Here is a 23,126-nt window from a genome sequence, read left to right on the forward strand (position 1 = left end):
TATTTTAATCATTTTATACTTTTATTTGTGACGTCAAATTTTGTGATTGTTTAAGTCTCTAGAGCTCAGAGTTAACTAGAGTACATTTATAAGTATTTACTGGTTTACGTATTATTAATAAGAAATTCAAAAAATAAAACTCTGATTTTCAGTTTTGAATCTTAGTTCTGCTTTTAATATTAACCTACAAATCACTATGTGTTGATAGAGAATTTATTCTCCTTATATTCTACTGATATTATCAAAATGGGGACTTTTTAGTTTAGGATATAAATGAGCCATACTGATGTGTCTGTTAATAACCTCTTTACCTCTGACTAATTTACATTTTAATTTTTTCATGGCCAATTATTTATAAATTTCATTTTATGTTTAGAATGTTCTGATAATGTCAGATATTTAAAATGTATCCTTTTAATTTTTTATTTGAAGACTGCCTATTGGGTTGTCTCTGGCTTAGACAGATTTAACACATACATCTTTGAGAAGAGGCGCATCTATTACCAAATTAAAATGTAAGGTCTTCTTCAGCTTCTCTCCCTAATGTATTGAAACATACCTGTGTTGGAAAGAGAGTTCCTTTCTAAGCCTAGGGATATATTTAGAGAAAGAAAGACTTGGAAGTATACATTATTTTCAAATGGCTTGGGGAAATGCAGACGATTTAATTACATAAAATGTTGAGGACAATGGGAAATCTGGAAGGGGGTTACTCCTGGGTTTTACCCATGTTAAATTCTTGATTTTGTACACAGGGATTTTGCCAAACAAGGACGGGACTGGCCACCATTGCCTGTAGCTATCCTTTTAAGAGCTTGTGTAAAATGAACAGTAGTCAGCAAATAAGACAAAGATGGAACCTATACATTTGTCTAAGGGTTTTGCTGACTTAGGGTTTCTTTTCTTGGTTTATGACACCAGCAAAACTTCCATGTTGAATTATGTATAGTCTGTTCCACGGCTCAGTTTTAGGCAACAGATTTCAAAGGCTTCTGAAAGCACTACTGTGAAACCACACGGGGGCGCTAGAAACTCGCAGTGCACCAAACAGCCCCAAAATGAAGAATAGCAGATGCTATTGTAATCGAAGTGTGCACTTGATATAAATTCTAATTTGCGAGCACGGGGTTTGGGGAGCAACTTAATGTTTTAATTGAATAGTTCTTGTTACAGCTAGAAGCCATGTTAAGATTACAACTAAACAGAAAAAGAATGGATTTTGATAGAAAAAGAGAAAGGTCTTTGGAGGGTAGGAACAACCTATTGCTGTAGGCAACTTAAAGTATGTCTACTGATTCTGTTGCATGTGCTTGATGATAGTTTGACATTTTTAGCTTCCATTTTATGATATTAGCATATTCATAACTAAATATTCATTCATTTGTTCATAAAGACCTGTATAGAGCTATCCCAGAGCTTGTTATACATTTAAAGGTTCAAAAGCATTATCTAGCCTGTGTAAATAGTTTTGATGCTTATTATAGCATGAAATCCAAACACCTGTGGTGAGACTCAAATGGCACTAACCGTAAATTTCGTGTTATTATCCGAGAGATACTGTATGCACTGTTCACGCTCTTTCCGAGGTTCACTGATTTAAGCACATAGTGACTTGATGCTTGCTATAAATGTCATATAAATAAGGAGCATGCTTGACCACCGAAGCTAGCTGTCTTGACCCTTCTATGGTATATAAGGGTCTGAGGTCAAAAGGATTGCCAAAGTTGACTGATTTTAAGTACTTGAGACTCAAGTATCCTGGCCCAGGTTTGATCATTCTTACCTTTATCCTGTGCCATGAGATCTTTTATTTCCTCAGAAACTTCTATATGTCCAGAAAGATTTAGTTCTCAAATTATGCATAATTCCCCAAATAATAGAAACCCCTTATCGTCAGTTGACATTAAGGAGTAGACTTTGTTTCCGGCTTCGATAAGGGTTAAAAAGAGCGGTTGTTCTTTTTTACATTCACATTTGTTTATGATTTACATTGCTCTAAATCCTAAACTGTTCCCCTGTTGGAAAATCTGACTTTGGATGTGGGCCCAGGAGGTAATTATTTATTTGATGTATGTTGAGAGGACTCCAAGTTTCTCCTGCTACTGCGTATCTCTGGTGCCCATGTGCTTAAATCGCCTGCAACTTTCACAGAGATTTCTGGGGGAAATTAACAGCAAGGGATCCCAGCCATCGTTGGTGTGATTGTTTGAGGTGGGCTCTGCTGTGATGATCAGATTAGTGTCTTAGCACTGAGGGTCTCCCTTTCAGAACTCAGTACTGATCACTGTTTCACCATCGCGTGAGCACAGAAGTGGTGACATATGTGTTGCTTTCAGGACAATATCCACTTTTACTATAATTGGGCATAGCTATTATTTAGGCAGCTTCGGTCAAACTTTCCCCCTTTCCACTTGTGTTCACTGACTTTCATGTTGTCTTTAATTATTTACTGCTGATGAAGAACATGCTAGGCAGATCATCAAATTCATAAATGAAACACTGACATTAACCAACACAAGACAGCACCATTGATGTGAATTATCTGTCTAGGCTCTGAGAAGTTTCTGGTTACTGAATGTGATGAGTTGTCATACAGGATGTGCGTGCATGTGTGTGTGTGTGTGTGTGTGTGTGTGTGCGTGCACACGTATTGAAATTGGAATTTAGAGGTCCAGTACGTACCAAGTTACCTATTATCTGTGCAATAACAGGTCATTACACATTGATAGATTATCTTCAAGGAGTTTGAGAAGTTAAGACTGAAGTTCTAGAGGAATTAAATGTGCACACATACACAGACATGGGTATGTTTATAGTTTAGAGGTGTATTATGTACCATCTAGAAGAACTAAGACTATATGTAGTAAACATCTCCACCAGAGTTACATTTGCCACTAAAGGCACAGTAGCTTTTAATTCCATTTAACCAGAGCCTATGATGATCATTTTCATTGTGTTGGCAATGGTCAGACCAAAAACAGGCTCTAAGATACTTTAGCTGGGATATTATCACTGTAATGAAATATAAATAGGTTCACTTGTTATCAGGAAATACTTTAGAACCTTATGTCCTAAACATTTTATTTATAGCATCAAATTGAATTAAACATCTTTCAACTGAAAGACAACCATAATATTTAAAGAAATATTAACAGGTCAGAAAAATTATGAGCCTCTCAGTATCCTCTGTCGGCTGCTCAGAAATTGTGTGTTTTCAAACACCATTCTTCTTCTGGACTCATTCAATATTTCTAATATAGCACTTCAGGGATGCCATTACACATGCATAATTTAGAGAAACTTACATAAAAACCTGGCCACAACAAAGCTGCGTGGGCTTTCCAGCTTTCCTTCAAGTGAGTATTTTAAAGAAGAAACAGCCTGTCTGTGTGACGTTAACAGATGGAAGGTCTCTCACCATGTATGGCGACTGGGATTTTCCTGGAACAGCCTCTTTTACCCTCTGGTTTTTGTGGCACACGATGGATGCCACTTCCTTAGTCATGTTGGAGATAACTGTTTAAAGGAATTTGTTCCCCACCGTTTTAGATGCTCAGAAGTAGTGTATATACCTAGGGAGTTATAGTTTAGACTTTAGAAGCTAAGGTTTGGATTTATTTCTCTATGAATGATTGATGTAAAATTGCTATTTCTTTATGAAAATACAGAAATTACTTTTATCCAATATTCTATGGGCTTCTCTGATTTTTTTATGCTACACCGATTCTGATAATATGAATATTTGCTTCCTTTTTCATCTCCCCTTACTGCTATAATGAATGAACTGAAGAAGGGGAAAGTACAGTTTTCAAGGGTCCGGTTTCCATCTGAACTTCACTATGTTTGTGCGATAAACTATACCTATTGGTGGGTGCTGAAAAATCACAGGCATGCCTATTGCTTAGGGAAACAATCTCAGGCAAGCCTAGTGAGTTCTGCTTGGGCATTCAAGTGGTAAATTGAGCTCAGTAAAGTTGGCCATTTCCCTGCAGCCACAAACTTCTGGCTGATGTAATAATGCAGGTGTCACCTTAGCTGGAACCGTCCCTTTGAATGCCCTCACCTACACATGCTAGTTTCTATTGACTTTTTATTTAACTTGCTCACAAGGCATAGCAAAATCAGACAAGAACACTTTGTGCTTACATTTGATTGAAGTTTCCAAGGGAAAGTGTCACCCAAGAGTTGTTAGAACTTACACATAAGAATGAGACTGTCTGTGCTTTGGTTTCTAGCGTTAATTTATAATTTCTGGTTTAAAACATCAAATATAGAAGCAACTCAGGGAAACTTATATGACTATAACATACTTGCCTGTTAGGACTTGTTTATTTTGGAATGACATATTTATGGTGCTATTTATTTCTTTGGGTGTAGAAACAGGATGTGGGGGTAGGGCACTTTCGTGCAGTCCTCTGATTTTATTCCCAGGAAGTGGTTTTATATTACTTTACAGAAGTACCAACTTACTGTATTTCTTAGTTTAATCCTAATTATAACACATGCCCCCTTCTTATTTTACTAGGCTGATATACAAGGTGCTGAATATGTGACGTATGAAGTGTTAAACATGGCAGAAAATCCACTTCTCCAGTCATGACATATTGCTATTCTGTGTCTTTAGTCTTCATATCCCTAGCCATCTATACAGTGCATTTCCTTTTTCTACTTTTCTTTTGTTCTTTTGATTTTCTGAGACCGTATTTCAGGAAGACTCAGCTTGCCTTGAACTCACTAGGTAGCTGAGTGTGGCCTTGAATTCCTGATGCTTCTGTCTCTACCTCCTAGGTTCCGGGATTAGAGGTGTGTGCCATCTTGCCTGGCTATGAAGTTCTTTGACAGTATTAAAATTGAAGAATACTTAAACAAGAATTGTTTTTCTTTAAAACAGAAGTATTGCTATGGGAAATGTTATGCCTCAGAACTAATAGAAAGGTGCATTATGTTTTAACTAATATAAAAATTTATTTTTTTATATGACAAGATAGGTTATTTTAAGTAATCTCATGGGTGTAATATGACTCTATTAATTTTAATAATCTATTTATTATACATGATACAAAAATTTACACAAAACATTTAATGTCCTGAGAAAACTTCATTTATTAGTTAAATGAGAATATCATAGTTTGACAATAATCATGAATTTTTCAAGTATAAAAGCATTCTTATGATTCTGGTATGAACAAGATATTTTACTCAAAAGCTTGTCAGAATGGTATTCAGATAATTCATATTATGTTATATATTTCTCAATTAATTTTACATATCTGAAAAATTTAAATGCCTTAACTTGATGAAAAAGCACATATACTCAAATTGTATGAATATGAATGATTAGTCATTAATAATTCCTACGTTATTTATATTGTCAGTGTGTCTAATTGCAGCATGATGGAATAGGCATTTGCCTGATGTAATTTTCCTTTATTAATAACCATGTTCATCCATTAGCAATTACTAATGAATATTTATTTGGTACCCATTGTGTACAAGGTCTTTAACTAGGTCCAGTGTCATTTGTTGAAGGATAATTTTTAGTTATTAACCTGTCTTCAGTGGGCTTATAATCTATATAAATAGCTACACAAGAATAAGCTACACTGATGGACATGGTAAATATGAAAATGTTAATTCAGGGAAATTGAATGAAGACTAAGATTTAGAGAACAAATACTCTTGTATATCTATCTCCTATCTCAACATGAGTGGTCTGAGAAGATCTATATCCATATTTTACTCTATAAATGAAGGCCCTAAATTCTTAAGTTAATTTCTCAAGGTTTCACAAGTGGTTCATGCTGGAGTCAAGTCTGAGTCCAAGGCAAGTATGCTTTACTTTAAAATATCCCATCACTACAGCAGCAGCTTGAAGAAAAAAAATCCTATGAAATAAATCAATGGGAAGACACTTTCAATGATCTGGCATAACGTAGAGAGGGGTTGGCGAGATAATTATGGAAGACAATTGAACGAGTCCAATGAAGTTAATTACAGAGAGATAGGAGGGAAGTCATAGATAGGTACATTATGAGAAACATGTACTGGGAGAGTAGATAAATTCTACTTAGGAAGTGAGAAATTATGATTGCTGGTATTTTTATGCTAACTTTAATCAAAGTGAGAGTCTTGAGTGAAGACAGTGTAAGATTAAATTGAATATTGTCTAACTATTTGGCCACAGTTGTAACAGTTGAAGTTACAGAGCATCATCATTCTATAATTATCATATGCATGGCATTACCTTCAAAATTAAATGAGAAATTCCACTAGGGATAAGAGTAAATATGCAAATATCTTAATATACTTTTTAAGTTAAAATTTGCTATTTGTGTGTATGTGTGCATGCATGTGTATGATATTTACGTGTGCTATGGTGTGTGTAGTTAGAGTAGTAGAGCTTCCTCTTTCCATTGTGGATACTGGGATTGAACTCAGGTCTTCAGGGTTATGTGACAAGCCCCTTTACCTGCTGAGCCTTCCCAATTGCTTAATATCCTTTTGCACTAGTTGTTTTATAGTAAGAGCTTTTTTTTTTTTTGATTTGTAAGAAAGAGTATAAAATAGCGCTTCCCACCCTAAAGAAGAGCATACATCTTAGAATGTATACAAATGATTTAGAGTTATCTATTTATCTTATATTTTCATGGGAATCAGCATAAAGTGAGCAATTAGTAAAATTTATATGATAATATACTAATTAAATACAGAAACACTACTGGTCTTAATGAAAAATCAAAATTTCTCCGTTGTAAGAAAGAAGGGAGAAGGAAATAAAACACGATTCCCGGTTGCTTAAAAAATCCAACCAAACCAAACCAAACCAAACCAATCAAACAAACAAATCCAACCAAATTACTAACTGCAAGATGGATAGTCCAAGAAATAAGCTGACTATGGTGAAAGACATCATAAATTAGCATAGTTAGGTTCCAATTTTTTTCTAATTATCTAGGAAGGCTCTAGATGAAACATTTACTAATAAAATAAGATTTGTCTAATTGTTTTGTGTCATTAAATAGAGATCATACACATGTAAGCACCAAGGACTAGAATAGTTTCAGGATGAATGTTTTATTATTTTTTTAGAATAGTCAACATTTATATACTTCTTTTCTGGGAAAAAAAATCTACATCTTCAAAAATGTTCATTTTTGGCCATTCTTTTGTTTTGTTTTGTTTTGTTTTTTTGAGACAAGAGTTTCTTTGTGTGGCCCTGGCTGTCTCGAACTCAGGATTTGCCTCTTTCTACCTTCCAAGTGCTGGGATTGAAGGCATGTGCTACCACACCTGGCCCCATTTTTGAAGTTTTGATGAGAAACTTTCATGAATATTTTCAATTGTGCTGACAGAGCTGGTTTACTTGGTAAAGTAGGTTGAGGCAAAACCCAGAGACTGTTTTCGATGAAAACATCTGTATTTTTCTTGAGACCTTATAGCACATTGGTACTATGTATGATATAGCTGGGAAATAGCATGGTCCTACTTTTTGTAGATCATGCAACTGAGTCACACCCAGGTGCTTGCCATCCTTTTTGCCTGTGAGTCAGACAAAGACAAGAATTCCAACTCAGTACCCCTGTCTTCATTTCTAGTAAACAACTCTTTTTCAAAGCTATTTAGAGGCACAGCTTTTAAACAGACAGTTGGAGATCAGGTCCCTTCAGCTGTCATGTTGTGAGATACACATTTTCCTGCATGAATAGTTGACCTCACTTAGAGCAGAAATATTGTAATGAACATGCCCTTTTCTAGAGCTCTTCTGGGGGAGCATCCAGGCAGCCTGACAGGGAAGAAGCCCCAAAGGCTTCTTTAGAAGATGTAAACAGAAGTTTTAAAGGCACAGAAATCTCATAGGATTTCCTGTTAAAACACTTGCTTTATTAATAGTAACTTCTAACATACTTACTAATATGTATATATTTAAAATAGTGCATGAGCCTCCTCTTGCACATTGAGCTGTGGGAAAAACAATAGAGGAGAAAGAAAATCATACTGGCAAAATTACAGAGAATGTTTCCCCCTAGGGTATCCTTACATGGTAAGTAATGCCTGCGATGCCATTACAGTACATAAAGTCAGAGATATAGTGTAGGAATGAGCAAACTTCAGGTTGGTACCCAAAATGCCTGGGAGCAGTCTCTTCAGAATTTCATTGCCCATTTCCAAAGAGTTAAAAACTATGATGTTCATTACTGCCTCAAGGGCTGTATACAAGAATGCAATCTAGGATGGGAAGAGACAAAGGGGGCAGAGGCGTGTGAGCATCCTGAGATAGGGTATCTCTATAATGTAGCTCTGACAATTCCGCAAGTCATTGTGTAGACCAGGTTGGCCTCAAGCTCACAGAGATCTGCCTGCTTCTACCTCCCTAGGACTAAAGACATGTACCACCACACCTGGAAATAATTGGTATTTTGGTATAAATATTCATAGGAAAGTTACATTATTAAATTTGACAGAATATAAGTGGCCTTAACAGACTGAAACTAATATCATAGTATTTCTGCATAACCAGGGATTCTAAACTTTATTTAAAAATGAATATAAGGCTAAGGACATAAACTATGACATATGCTAGTCTACATATGTAGACTAGTGGCAATATGCTTATTTTCATATCGAAGACATTGGATTCAATCCCCAGCTTCACAAAAATAAATAGGAAATTATAAAAAGGAAGACAGGTAATAATACAGAACAAAGAAATTAGAACTAGACTATTTAAAACATCTACAGTATTGATTTCTCATGAAGTTTTGGAGCTGAGAGTATAGTTTCTATCTTTCAAGCTAAAGTAGTTTCACATGATGCTGTCTGTTGAGAATCAGTATTTCAGATATGATGGCACATGAATGCCCGCTTGACTCAGGTCCCATTAGGTCCCTTTCAAGATGCTGGGCTTTCTCATAGCATGGCTCATGTCTGCCTTGTGTATCATGTGCAAAGATGAAGGTGTGGCATCCCTTCAAAGACCCCATTGCTACCGAGGAACATGTCACAACACTATCAGAAATGAAGAGAGGCCAATAACTTGCAGCTTGTCCCCTCTTTTGTCTTTTGCTTTTCTGAACACTGCTCACTATTTTGCAGAGTATCTTCTGTAGTCCTCTTAAGGATATAGGCATGGCCTCTTTCCCCAAAGGAAAAGAGATGGGAAATAATCTTCCCACCAGTGGCGATAATATGACTGCAGCACAGTATTAATATTTGGAGATGCCAAAAAATTATTACCACTGTGGCGCAAACCCGGGGGGAGAAGTAAGCGAGGGTTTGCAGGATGAGAATAAGCCACTCAGTCCTCTGCTCTTGCTAGACCTGGGGTCATTTACTGAGCACCAGGACTAGAGCTCCCAGCTTCTGCCTTCTGTTTTTCCTAAGAGAAAGGACAGTAATAAAATTGCAGGTCCATCTCATGATTGTAGGCCGAGTAAAGTGCTTATTTTCACATTAGAGCTCATGCAATAGGGAGGGAAATTTGTTTAGTATGGCTTGTGAGTTGGTGGATCAGAGGAAAGCAGTCAAGTGGCAGCGAGGACCCCGTGAGTGCAAAGCTCCCCTGGTAATTGCAATGCTGCAGGCACTCCTCCAGTCCCTTAATAGATTTCCCCAGCTCCTTGAGCCAGGTGAAAATTTCCTCATTAAGGAGAACTTATTCCATTTCCTTTCATCATTTATTATTGAAGACCAAGTGTGAGTGGAGGAAGTCTCTGAGATTACAGGGTAGAATTTTAAACAACAACAACAACAACAACAACAACACAAGATCCACACAGGGAGTCTGAGAAAAAGAGAGGAAAACTTGTATTGTTTATAACCCAGAGAACACACAAGAGGTTTCCTGCTGGAGAAGCTGAGACATGATGTCTAACCAGTAAAAGATTACAGCGGAGTCTGTAAAGCTCCTATTGTCTTGATTTAAGATGTTTTATCTCCTAAAATTTCACTCGTTAAGTAGAGAGAAGCTGGGGATTCTGAGAGTGCTGTGTCCTGGGCATGAGGTGTGACACTGTCGTGTAGATTTTGCTATGACGTGATGAAAGTCCAGTCTTTGAAGACTTTACCTTTGAACTCTGAAAAGAAAAGCAGGTTGGCCAAATAAAAGTTGTATCTACAGCATATTTTAGAAGCTGTACCTCTGTAATATAGATTTAATGTACATACGTTTAAAAGTGTGAAAATAAACCGGATCCCAGCACACACACGAATATCCAATAATAGAAGAATCATTTATTGCACATGTTTAAAAACCCTGTGCTTTAGTGTGCTCTGTTCCCTTCAACTGATCACTCTCCTAGCTGGGTATAATGCTCCCTTGATTTATAATATAACGTAAATGGAGCATTCCCCACTGAGGATTCAAATCATGGTTTTGAATACAAATTCAGCATTTATCTTTCTTTTAGCAATTATTGTGCTTTGTGTATGTTCCAAATGAAGATTATTTTTTAAATTCTCCTTTGGAAAAATAAAATTGTTATTTTCCCTTTCCCTAAAATACAACTCTAACTAGTTTGAAAAGAAAGAAAGAGAGGAAAGGAAAACGCAAAAATAAAAACCAACTTCTTGTGATGATGATGGAAGCCGTCCTGTTTAGAGGAATGTAGGTGTGGGCAGGAAGGGAGGAGGTGCGCCTGAGGCTGTTAAAGGGGGTTCTTGGTCGTTTAGGTCGGTGCTTCTCAACGTTCCTATTGCTGTGACCCTTTAATACAGCTCCTCATGTCGTGATCTCCAACTATAAAATTATCTTTGTTGTTACTTCATAACTGTAGTTTTGTTACTGTTATAATCACAACAGAAACTATCTGTGTTTTCTGACGGTCTTAAGTGACCTCTGTGAAAGAATTCCCTTGGCCCCAAAAGGTTGCAGCCCACATGTTGAGAACCACCTATTTAGATACGATTTATTTATTCTGAACTCTGAGGAAGTTTAACCTTATCTGACTCACAGGCCCTATGCTAATAAATCATGCTTTTAAGCTATCTCTTCTTCTTATTGTAATGGGGTACAAAATGAAGGTTTGTATCAGAACAGGTTGGGATACAGTCAATTTCCTTCCGTGTACGATGACATGTCAGCCAACTTTGCTTTGCACAGAAGTGTGAGACAGAGATAGCTTGCTCTCTGCTTTGGGGGTTGGTCTACTTCCAATCAGGCAGCTGGAAGGGATCTAACCTAACTTTGTTTTTGTAATTGTCACAGTGGGTCAGAATTAGCCCCCATTTCTCACCGAAGATGACTGAAAATTGCTTTATAGTGTTTCACGTCTAAAAGCAGAAATTAATAGCAGAGAAGAATCCTGTAAAAATCCTTCATGGACTTCACACAATCCCAGCTGTCTAGTATTTGCTTTCATTTACAGTATGAACACTGATTTAATAGTTAGCCCGGTGCAGTGAGCTCTAATTCTCAAGACATGCCAAAACATCATGTCTGTTGTTGATCTAGTTACTGAATAGTCAACGTTAAAATAGTTCATTTGTTTACTATAAAATTATTCTAAGAATCAGATTGTTATCCTAAAATTTGCAGTGTGCATCTAGCTTGATGCATTTGTTGCAAAATTCTCACCTGGTATGACATGCAGGGGTGCCTTTCAGAACAGCTTCGGTGTAGCACATACCTGCTAACAGCTGTTTGTCCCTATCTAATGCACTGAGGCTTCTTTGAATGTAAACATTTTGGATTTTATCTCCCGTTGCTCACTCCTGAAACATGCACAGAGTCACCAAGCGTGGAAGCAGGGATGACACAACAGTGACCTACCTGCTCTGCAGTCCCTGGTCAGCTTCCTGAGCACATTCTAGCTGCAGAGTCTCAGTGCATCTCCATATCTGCCTGGAACATGGCTGTGCTAGGTTACTTTGCATATGGTTGTTCTTACTCGTAGACTGTCGATCACTACCCTTCACTGTCACAGAGCTGAACTGGCTCTATGTTTATTTTCTCAGCCCTCTGCTGCTGTGGTATTTCTCACATGCAACCACCTGCACTTCATCTCTTTGCCTTGACCTCACGGTACCTCATGCAGCTTATCCCTACACGAGTTCTTTCAGATCCACATCATTCCTTTGTGTCAAATATTCTTTCATATTTCCTTGGGCATCACTTTCCAGTAGAAATTTCCAGAAAGAATATTCTATATATTGCATTGCTGGGTAGAGTGACTGATAGCTTGGTATGGCTACCAAGCAAATTGAAAGGTGAGGAACTACCGATATAAAATTTAAGTTTATGAAAAAGGCTTTATATTTAAATAACCGGTGGGCTAGTGACGTGCATCGTGGACAGCACAGCTCTTGAGTGTGTAGCTAGGACTTGACATATCTCAGTGCATAACAATAGAAATATCAGTAATTCAATAATTTTTTTTTTAGGAAAAGCATTGCTATGATGAAATATATGTCAAAACCTGCATATGTTAAAACTCTAAATAGCAATTAAACAACAAGTTCAAGGCACTGAGAGGAATGATAGAAGAGGCTTTGGGTCCAACAGGAAAACAAATTAACTTGGGAAAGTCAAAGCAGAAATAATCTACAGCAAAAGCGATACTAAAGCCTAGGGAAATTGCGCATATAAACACAAAATTTTATTTCTAATACAGTAATAATTGAGTTCTTCTTGTAGCTAGTCTCTAGTATGTTTAGAGGGTGGTCTTCAAGATATAATGAAGCAAACGTATATAATACAAATTAATGTCTTTTGGACTTAATCCATTCACCCATTGAAGAGGATGAAACGCGTATTGATAAATATTACCTTCTGTAGGGCAGTGTCTGGGCACTGAAGATGATATGTAGAAGAGAGATGTGGGTAATATACCCTCAGAAGCTCACATGTGTCCTGGGGACATAGAAAATATGCTTCATGTTAAAATAAACAGTAAGACGGGACATACAAAATATGTACCAAATGTTCAGTGTGCCTATTTTAACACACTTCATTTGTTGCCTGTATTATAGTTGTTTAATAATAGCATTTTTATATTGCAGAAAGTTTTAAATGGTGTATTTAAATTTTGTGTATACTGTTCCTTTGCCATTTGAAATAATTTACTTTCAGAAAATACTTAAAATTTTTATTCTTTGACAATTTCAAATATGTAATGGTATATTTTAATAACTTCTGTCACCCACATGACCCTCTTATCCTCTCCTGCTCCTGTTGACCTACTTCTTTTTCACAAAAATTCTCATGTCCATTTCTAAAAAGTATTTACTTTGATTCTATGTGTATGAGTATTTTAGCCGCATGTATATAGGTATATCATGCATCTACCTCCTTGGTGCCTGCAGAGGTCAGAAGATGCCATTAGATGTCCTTTAGCAGGGGTTACACATTGTTGTGAGTCTCCATGTGTGTGCTGGAACTGAACCCAGGTCCTCTGTAAGGGCAACAAGAGTTCTTAATGCTCTTAGCCTCTGAGTCATCTCTCTGGTTCCATGCCAGCTTTTATTCTTTCCTTGTTTGTTTCTTTCATTTCTCCATTCCTTCCTCCCTACCTCCCTCCCTTGCTCCCTCCCCCCCTCTTTTTTTCTTTTCCCCTTTCTTTCTTCTCCCCCTCACCCCCCCAAATGCCATGTTGGTTTAATTATGACTGCTTGCCTGAATTTGAGCTGGGGTTATTTACCAAACCAAGGATAATTAACCAGTAGCTATTCTACTGAATCAGATGACTTGTCCTCCTCCTTAACTACATCCTATTCAAGTTTTATGAAAATGTTTTATTTACTGTGCGTTAGCTTTTCTGATATCACAGCTATGTATTTCAGCTTTACTGGATTAAATACTAAACCATTGTAATTTAATTTTATTGTGTCAGCTATTGCTAGAAGGAGCCCTCAGGTATTGGGCAATAGATGGTTTACAGTAGCATTTTATTTTTGTGCACTTTGGTACTTTACCAATTATTTTTCTATTGGTTTTGAATTTTAGGTTAAAGGGTGGCTTTAATCGCTTTTGTGTCTTTTCTGTTACACTGAATATTAGACTAATAATTTCATTTATTTAATAAATGTTTGTCTGTGGACCAGATAATGTGCTAGGCTTTGGGAATAATCTGATAACTGAACTGTTGGTGGAGAGAGTGTGCAGTCTTGTGTAATGTTGGAAAACCAGTTCCAATAGATTCCTGTTTCACACAGAAGAAGAGCTAGAGTAAAAGTCCAACATTGAAAAGGTAGCCGCAGATTTAGGAATCACCATGCAGCCAGGCCAATGGATCTCATGACAGTGGCTACATACACAGAGGGAGAGAGTGTGGTCCAACTGGAACAGGTGTCAAAGGCTGAGGCTGGACAAAAGCTGCACCAGTTGCAATGGATAAAAAACAGGGTGGAATGGGTAGAGGAACCAATGTGGCAACTCTGGCTTTATACAGTCACTTAAAACTGTATAAAAAGTAGTCCCTAGTTATTACTGAGGAAGAAAACTCATTAGAACCATAAACATAAGATTTTAAATAGATGAGGGAGAGAGACAGAGAGACAGAGAAAGACAGAGAGAAAGAGAGACAGAAAAAGACAGAGAGAAAGAGAGACAGAGAGAGACAGAGACAGCAAGAGACAGAAGTTTATAGAGATGTCAGCATTGCTAATGCCAGAGGCCTCCCAATGGCTTGAAGAATATGTATTTGTGAATTTTTGAAGGGAAGAGCCATGAGTATGCATGGAGATGGAATATAAGAGCATATCTGATGCATTTCAAATGGAATACTTCACTGTTTCATTCAGTGCTTGTGTTTGGTTTGAACTTAAATCTTTCTTTTCCATTAAATCCCAGTGACTCTGTTACAGAAGAAACTCTGAGAAAGGCCAAGGAGATTGGGTTCTCAGACAAGCAGATTTCAAAATGTTTGGGACTGACTGAAGCCCAGACAAGAGAGCTGAGGTTAAAGAAAAACATCCACCCTTGGGTTAAACAGGTAATGCAATATCTCTATCAAGGATTCTTGTTTTTCTTTTTTGACATGTAGCTATCATCTCAAATTTACCATTAACAAAGCATGCTTAGAAGACGACTCCGTTTATCTGACTGATGACCATGACTTTGTTAGGCTCACTCAGCACAGGGTGACACGTTCCTGAAGGGACAAGGATGAAGAAGGGGCAGTGGGGTGTAAAGAAAATATAATTTCTATGCTTTAAATACAGTAACCAAAATTATCTCTGCCTTTGACCTATGTCTAACATATATGTAGTGACAGAAATCTTGGTGTAATAATATATGGGTCAGCACAGGGACTGAGCCTCTGGAAAAAAAAATCATTATCTCTTTGGGCACTAACTTTTTAAAAGGTCAGTACTTTATTTTAAGTGCCCCATCATTATGGTTCATTCATATTCATCGTGGCGGGGCTGGATGTAATGATCTCATCTAGCATTAGTGACAATCACACATGAACATTCATAGGTATGCCATTTGGTTGGCTCTCTCTCTCTCTTTTTCTCTTAATGGAAGAAGTGTTTTGGCTTAAAATACCACCAGCTGCTTTTTGTCCTTTAGAATCATTGACTTTTTTTCTGTGGGTTTGAGGCGTACATGTGAGCCCTTAGGTCACAAGCTGGATTCTAAATATTTTCTGCTCAGCGATTATTACCTTTCTTTTTTTCTTACCAGCTTCACACCAGTTTGCCCTGTCAGCCCAAAATGCTTGCTCTCTAAGCTGAGCCAGTGACCCTTGAGAGTAGAATTGATTTACCCTTTCCAATTATGTCCGATGCGACCAGGATTCCCCACCGCCTGTTTGTGCTTTCTTGTGTTACCCATTAGTACTATCACTAGCGTAAATCCTATACATTAATTTGCAAACTGTAAACATCCTCTCATGTAGAGCAGTTTGGTCTGACTTAGACTTTGTACATAGACGCTTTAGGTGCCTGGTTGAATAAGTGGTCCTTGTGACTTATGGCCATTTTATGTGGGTGGTACTACTGCAGGGTTCCAAGGAAGCACTGAGCAATCTCTAGTTATTTATTGCTCAAGTGACTACTAGTTTATGTTGTTTATTTCTTTTGTCTCTTTGGTTTTCAGAATCAGTAAGTGCCTTGGTTATACATAACTTTTCCTGGCTTTATATTTGACAGTACTAGATGTTAAAGAAATAGCATGAAACTTCCAGTCTTTAAAAACTGTAAAGAGTAAAAACTTTATCACTTAACAAATTTTCTTTTGCAGATTGATACATTGGCTGCAGAATACCCATCAGTAACAAACTACCTGTATGTTACCTACAACGGCCAGGTAAGAACTACAGAGGTCATCACGTGTAGATTGCTCTGAGTTTAGGGCTGGCCTACCTTAGGGAGTGCATAGTTTTCACCTCTGATTATTGGCCGACCTTGGTAATAGATGCCATGTGAGAAAGATGCCACAAGGAATGTCTGAACTCATTCCATTAGGAATTGCCTTAACAATGGAACCAAGCAAGTGTGAGAGTATTCTGTATCCTCATGACTAAGTTGCAAATCTTGAGTTACAGCAATTTAAAAAAATAAATAGAGCTTCTGTGAGAACACTTTATATTTAGGGATTTCCTAAGACTAATAGAGGTGCATGTGAGAAAGACACAGAGACTGGGCAAGTAGTCTAACTAGATGGAATAACAACATTATAATTTCAATATTTTTTCCTTTTCCCCTCAGGAGCACGATATCAAATTTGATGAACATGGAATAATGGTTCTGGGCTGTGGTCCATACCACATTGGTAATGTGATAACATGTGTATATAAGACTTTAGAGTTTTCTAGCACCCTTTATAAATATTGATTCCATTATTCTAAGAGTTTACCAGACAAATATTGTCATAAAAACGTTTTACAGTTTAGGAAACTGAGTTACAGAGAAATAATATTTAAACTTATGAAATAAGTGATTTAGTCGCAAAAAAGGTGGAACTCAAGCACAAATCTCAACTACAAATTCCACCTCCTTTTGTATCACTATATTACATCATAATTTTCACTCTTGTTCATAAAGAAGGGCATAAAGAAGTCAAATCAAACTCTCTCTCCAGGCTGGCCCTAAATCATGGATCTAACTCTAAGGCTGCTGCTTCTCAAAGGCCTCCCCTCCAAAGACTGTGGCTAAGGACTGTGTTTCCAGCACACTGGTGTGAACTTCACCTATCTGTACCACCTATCTGTATTTGGTTTATGGCTATAAAACCTAAAACCTTTTTATGGCCACCTAAGCTCTTCTGTTTCCTTCAACCTTTGGTTTCATGTGATTCATTTATTACTGCCGTGTTGCATTGTGGTTCAGAGAAGAGCCAAACTGATGATCAGGTGCATGCATTACTTGACACTGAGGAGCACGCAGCTGCAAGTGGATAAACATATTTTGATAAGACTTTTTAGAAGATAATGTCCTAATGCAAAGCATTCATATGAGTACTTTTGCCTCTATGGCATCCCAGCAGAGTGATATTTTGAGTCATTTCGGTCTTTATTATGCTTAGATTAATTCTTAGAAGGTCACACAGTCTTAAAAAGGACAGGACTCTCCAGTCAGAAAATATGTCAGAGCTGCAAGTGACCTCAGGGACTGCTGGGTTAGGCCTCTAAGAGTAATTAAGTCAAAGAGTTAAAGCAAGACCTTCAGTGTTCTAATTGCTGGCTTAGCTGTTTAGCATAGTGAAGTCAGTGTGCTCTCTGAATTTCCTTCATTAAATGAGGTTTATCTTTTTACAGTCCATTGACATCGAGGCCCGAATTCTTCAAATATGAAGATACTTATTACCTAGATTAAGTATAATTCAAGCCAATATTTCATTATTGTCCAGCCAGTCCCTACTTCTCTTCCTATTAACAGAACTTGTAAATAGGTTTAAAGTTTTATACTAAGAACTCAATTGAAAGCATTGACTTCCTTCATCTGCGCTGGCTGGAGAAATATTTCTTCTCTTATTCCTTTTCCTAATATTCCTTGTCTCTGCAGGCAGCAGTGTGGAATTTGATTGGTGTGCTGTCTCCAGTATCCGTACACTGCGCCAACTTGGCAAGAAGACAGTGGTGGTGAATTGTAACCCAGAGACTGTGAGCACTGATTTTGATGAGTGTGACAAACTCTACTTTGAAGAGCTGTCTTTGGAGAGAATCCTAGACATCTACCACCAGGAGGTAAAAAGGGAGGAAAAAAAAACAAATCAGGAAGGAGAGATATATTCAGTGTATATCTTGTATATAATTATATTCATGTGTTCAGATTTATAGTGTAACTCTTTTTGGGACATATCTCCAGTTTTTTCCACTGTCTAATTTTGTAGGGAAACTCCAAAAATAATTGCCCTAGCTTTTTACTTCTCATATCTTGGCATAGAATGGTCATTTCATGCAATATTCCCCCATTCCAACTATGTTGAAAGCTCACTGACACATACCAGTCACATATTAACTAGCATACAGGAGTCTCCATAAATATCTTTTGAAATGATTTAAGAGGTCATATCTTCATACAATAAATATTGTGGCTTAGTGGTGAACAGTTCTCAGAAGAGGTAGGTCAGTTGTTTACCAATGACCAGTTCAATCCTTACTAAATCAGATAAAACCATTATCACTGGTCTTCAGGGTCAGATTAGTGAGTCTATTCCAAATGATTCAGGTTTCTGTGAGGCTTTCTTTCTCTTACAGCTGAAATTGACCTATCCTCATGACAATATTGTTGAATATATATTCTCTATGGATTAGTGATTTAAGGTTACTCTAAGTCTGTAGAACATGTTATTTTAGATTATATAAATAACTATTGTAAAATATCATGATGATGCCCAGTAGTTGATATAACTCTGTTAATTTCTCACCACAGAGAAACAGTCCTCTACGTGAGAGAAATACACTGAATCATAGCCATAGGGTTGAATTCTAGTTTTGACTGAGAAACTGTCTTGTGTGTGTTTCTAGAGGTCTCTGTGATCTATCCTTTTGTCAATGAATAATATAAGGATGTAGGCACAGTCTATGCAGACACTGTGAAGATGAGGTGGAATTTTGGATGATAATGTATAGAGCTGAAGCAATGTGATGACTTCATGTTTACAAAGAGCAATAGATAAATTTAGAACCTATGTATACTTACAGGTGTCTGCTTAAATCTGACCTTTTCATCTCAACACAATATAATGACACTCATTGTACCATTTATATAATCCACGATATAGAAGACAATTAAGTTCTCTCACTGATAAGAGCTCTCTAGGTGACTCCTTTATGCTCTCAGATAGATAGTTGAACATCGAAAGAAGTACATTCTACAAATCTTTCTTTAGAATTTTCTAAATGCCACATTTAGCAGGAACGATATGTCTTAGGGTTCTATTGCACTGAGCAAACACCATAACTAAAAGCAGCATTGGGAAGAGAGGGTTTCACTCCATCTTACAATTCGAGGTAACAGTTATCACTGAGGAAAGTCAAAGAAGACACTCAAGGCAGGAACCTGACTGCAGGAACTGATTCAGGGGCCATCGAGGAGTGCCGCTTACGGGTTGCTTCCCATGGCTTCCTCAGCCTGCTTTCTTATGGAACCTAGGACCACCCGCCTGGGGGTGGCATCACTGTAGGATGGACACACCACCAAAATTATCAATCAAGAAAATACATAACAGGATTGCCTATGTGCCCATCAGTTGGGGATTTTTTTCAATTAAGGGTTCCTCTTTCAAAATGATTTTAGCCTGTGTCATGTTGATATAAAAACTAGCCAGCTCAAACATTCTACCTTCAAGGCATTAATAATAAAACTGGGATCCATGATGTATCATGAAAAATTAAACAGTTTTTGGAAAAAATATTAAGAAGCGTCATAGGCAATAGCATCATGTAATTTCTACACTGTTTCCTTGTGTGAATATTTCAGGAATATTCAGAAACTTCTTTACTGCTTTTAGATGTTCTCATACATAACTTTAAATGAAACTCTGAATATAATTGAAGGATTATATTCAGATTATATTATATTTTAGAAATGAATATATTGACACTTCACTGAAACTCAAATATAACTACCACATCAGAATACAATGTTATGTTGGAGAACATATAAGCAACATTCCATCTATGTCCTTTAGGTTACCCTATATGGTGTATCAGGTAACATACACAATGATGTACATATATGTTTCCTCTCATGTCATTGTAGTCTTTCCTTACAGCAGGCTCCACGAAGCCGCTCTATCACATCTGATAATGGGTGTAACTTCAATGCAGGAGATTGCTAATATCCTATCTTGAGATGTTGAATGCCCTAGCATGTTGCATAGTTTTTAATTTTATTTTTAGAAAATTGAAAACATGTCTAGCAATTTTCAGAAATACAACATTTAAGTCATTTTTTAAGGAAATCTCTTTCTCCGGAATGCATAATTGCATGGGGTAACAGCAAGTATGATAGGTCTCTTAGTCTAGTTACAGACAATCATTGAACTTATAATATAAAACATTAAGAAGTGAGCTGCCCAGTAAGTAAAGCAGGTGTCCTTGAGGAGGTTTTTGGCACTGGCTCTCAAGGAAGTGTTGACATCTGTTTCCCACTCGTTTTTACTTTTCTTCCTTTCTTTTCTTCCCTTTTAAATTCTTTCTTTCTTTTCTTTTTTCTTTTTTTTTTTGCTAGAAACTATTCTAGAAAAGGAACCCTCATTCTAAAGAATGACAAAGAGCATCAGCTATTTCTTCTGATTATGTGTCAAGGTTTTTCTGGAGGAGTGTTTTAACACTATAGGTTTTGTTAGACAATGATACTTTTGTAACATAAACAGTTAAATGAATGACTTACAAACATTAACTAGTAATGAACAGTGCTCATTAGGGAATGCAAGGCTTTAAATAGAATTTGTTTTTAGCATTTGGTTTAATTGTAATTAAATATGATGCCAAGGTTCTACATAAAGTGTAATGTGTTACCTAAAATGAAAAGTACCAAAATATAAGGCATACTGTTTCTCACTGGTACATACAGTGTAATTTTGTAAACTGGAGATAACTCATGAAATTACAAAATCAAGGCCATTTTTAATGAGGCGAAAGCTACTTCTTTTAGTAAGATAAGTTACATTTTCTTATGTTGAATTATGCCTCAGTTGCAGCATTTAATCAGTGCTGACCAATATGATTAAGGGTTAGGAGAAATCAAAATGTTCCCAAATAAAATTGAAGCATGTTCTTTTACTTCATTAGGGTTTTAAGATAAGTTTCTGGTGTGGTTGTAGCTTGGATAATGTTTAGAAATATCCTCATGTTACCTTAAGTTGGGGATATCAAGTTTCAAAGTAGGAAATGAAGCTGAAGGTAAAGTTGAGGAACTGGGGATGTAGCTCAGTGTAATGTTTGCTCTACAGGCTTCTTGTTCTCAGCTCGGCCTTCAGTGCAGAGAAACCCTGAGAGCCTGTTGAATTGTTTTCAGGCTAAATAATTTAGAAATTCCTGTAGTGAAATCTTAACTTTAGTATATTGTATTTCAGAATATTACTGGTAAGTAACCATAATGATGATGACTGGCTAGTGGGGAATGCCAGGATTCTCTTTCTATGTATGCATCTCCAGTTCCTGTATTGAAAGCCAGGAATATCCCATTTCAGTCGTTGTTCTCAACTTTCTTCATTGTGAGACCCTTTAACACAGTTCCTTATGTTGTGGTGACACTCAACATAAAATTATTTTTGTTGCCACCTCATAATTGTAATTTTTCTACTGGTATGAATTTTAAAGTAAATAGCTGTGTATAAGTACACTGTTGCTGTCTTCAGACACACCAGAAGAGGGCATCGGCTCCCATCACAGATGTTTGTGAGCCACCATGTGGTTGCTGGGAATTGAACTCAGGACCTCTGGAAGAGAAGGCAGTGCTCTTAACCTCTGAGCCACCTCTCCAGCTAATGTAAATATCTGATGTGTAATCCCTGTGAAATGGTTGCTCGATCCCCGTAAGGGGTTGAGAAACATTGGTCTAATCAAGATTAGAATCTTCTGTGAAATGGTTCTATATCATTGTTATCCAGCAAACATGCTCTCACGCCAAGTTCCTCCTGGTTAATGGACTAGCTCTTTGTAAGCTATTCATTTTCACTTGGAGCTTTCCTGTGGACATGAGTCAACTTCCCAGTGATGAATGACGAGTATTTGGTTTGGAAAGAGAAGATTCATTTTGTCTACTATCTCCCAAAAGTCTTACAAATACTTTTCTTATCCTCTAACGTCAACCATGTCTGAAAACAGCTAGTTGAGTTGGTTCAGCATTCAGATATTTTGTATATTACACAAGTGTAGCTGCTTCACACTCTACAGAGTTGAATTCACATGTCAGCCCTGAGTTAGCTGCAAAAGAGACTCGTGGCCTTCTGTGAGCCAATTTCCTTAGCTACACAATGGAGTTAGTAATAACTGCCCAATGTGGATTTTGTAAGGATCAAAGAGACACTTTAGAATACACAGTTAAGGGCTAAGTAAAGAATAGTAGCTGCTATATTATTCTATCATTGAAAGTTGTTAATTTCTCAGAAAAAAGAAAGTTTGATGGAAAATTAAAATAATATTGGTATATTCATTCAAGCCATTTTGTTCAACTTCAAGCTTTAATTTAGTCAACATGGATCCTCTTTATAATTTCCTTGACGTCTGTTACATGGGAGCTTTATGCATATGCTTAATGGGAAATTTGTTTTTTAAGCCTCAAAATCTTAGTGGTACTTACAATAAACTCAAAATAGTCAGAAACAAGGATTACAATAGTAAAGAGAATAACTGTTTTCCAAAATCTTTGCACAGATGAATGTTGAGTGCATTTTTAAAAAGTGGGAAATATATGAAATTTTATAAATACACAGAATGGTTGGTTATTAAATTCAATATCATTTACAGTGCCTTTAAGAATTCACTTCCAGTATGTTTGTTTAGGCAACACTGTAATTATTGTCTCTGAAGAGATGTTAGCTTCATTCCTTATAAGAGTAATCCAAAAGCATTTTTAAATCATGAAAAAATAATTTGGCATGGATCAATAACTTCAATAACTATCAATTTTCATTAGTAGGTCATTTGGACAAATACCTATTGGTTATCATATTTTTGATTTTAATATCTTCCTTATTTATAAACACAGTGTATATAAGGTATTGAGGCTTCACA

At 36.8% G+C, this 23,126-nt stretch overlaps 1 protein-coding gene across 2 annotated transcripts in view; it reads left to right on the forward strand.

Annotated features, from left to right (window-relative positions):
* Positions 1-23,126, forward strand: part of Cps1 (carbamoyl-phosphate synthetase 1) — a 108,842-nt gene that overhangs the window by 57,932 nt on the left and 27,784 nt on the right. For both annotated transcript variants that reach the window (XM_011238500.1, NM_001080809.2), the window contains 4 exons: positions 14,786-14,927; positions 16,181-16,246; positions 16,648-16,711; positions 17,944-18,125. In XM_011238500.1, coding sequence (XP_011236802.1) covers positions 14,786-14,927; positions 16,181-16,246; positions 16,648-16,711; positions 17,944-18,125 — 454 coding nt within the window. The remainder of the gene's footprint in view (positions 1-14,785; positions 14,928-16,180; positions 16,247-16,647; positions 16,712-17,943; positions 18,126-23,126) is intronic.

Source organism: Mus musculus, chromosome 1, assembly GCF_000001635.26.
Source record: "Mus musculus strain C57BL/6J chromosome 1, GRCm38.p6 C57BL/6J".
Classification (NCBI taxonomy): Eukaryota; Metazoa; Chordata; class Mammalia; order Rodentia; family Muridae; genus Mus; species Mus musculus.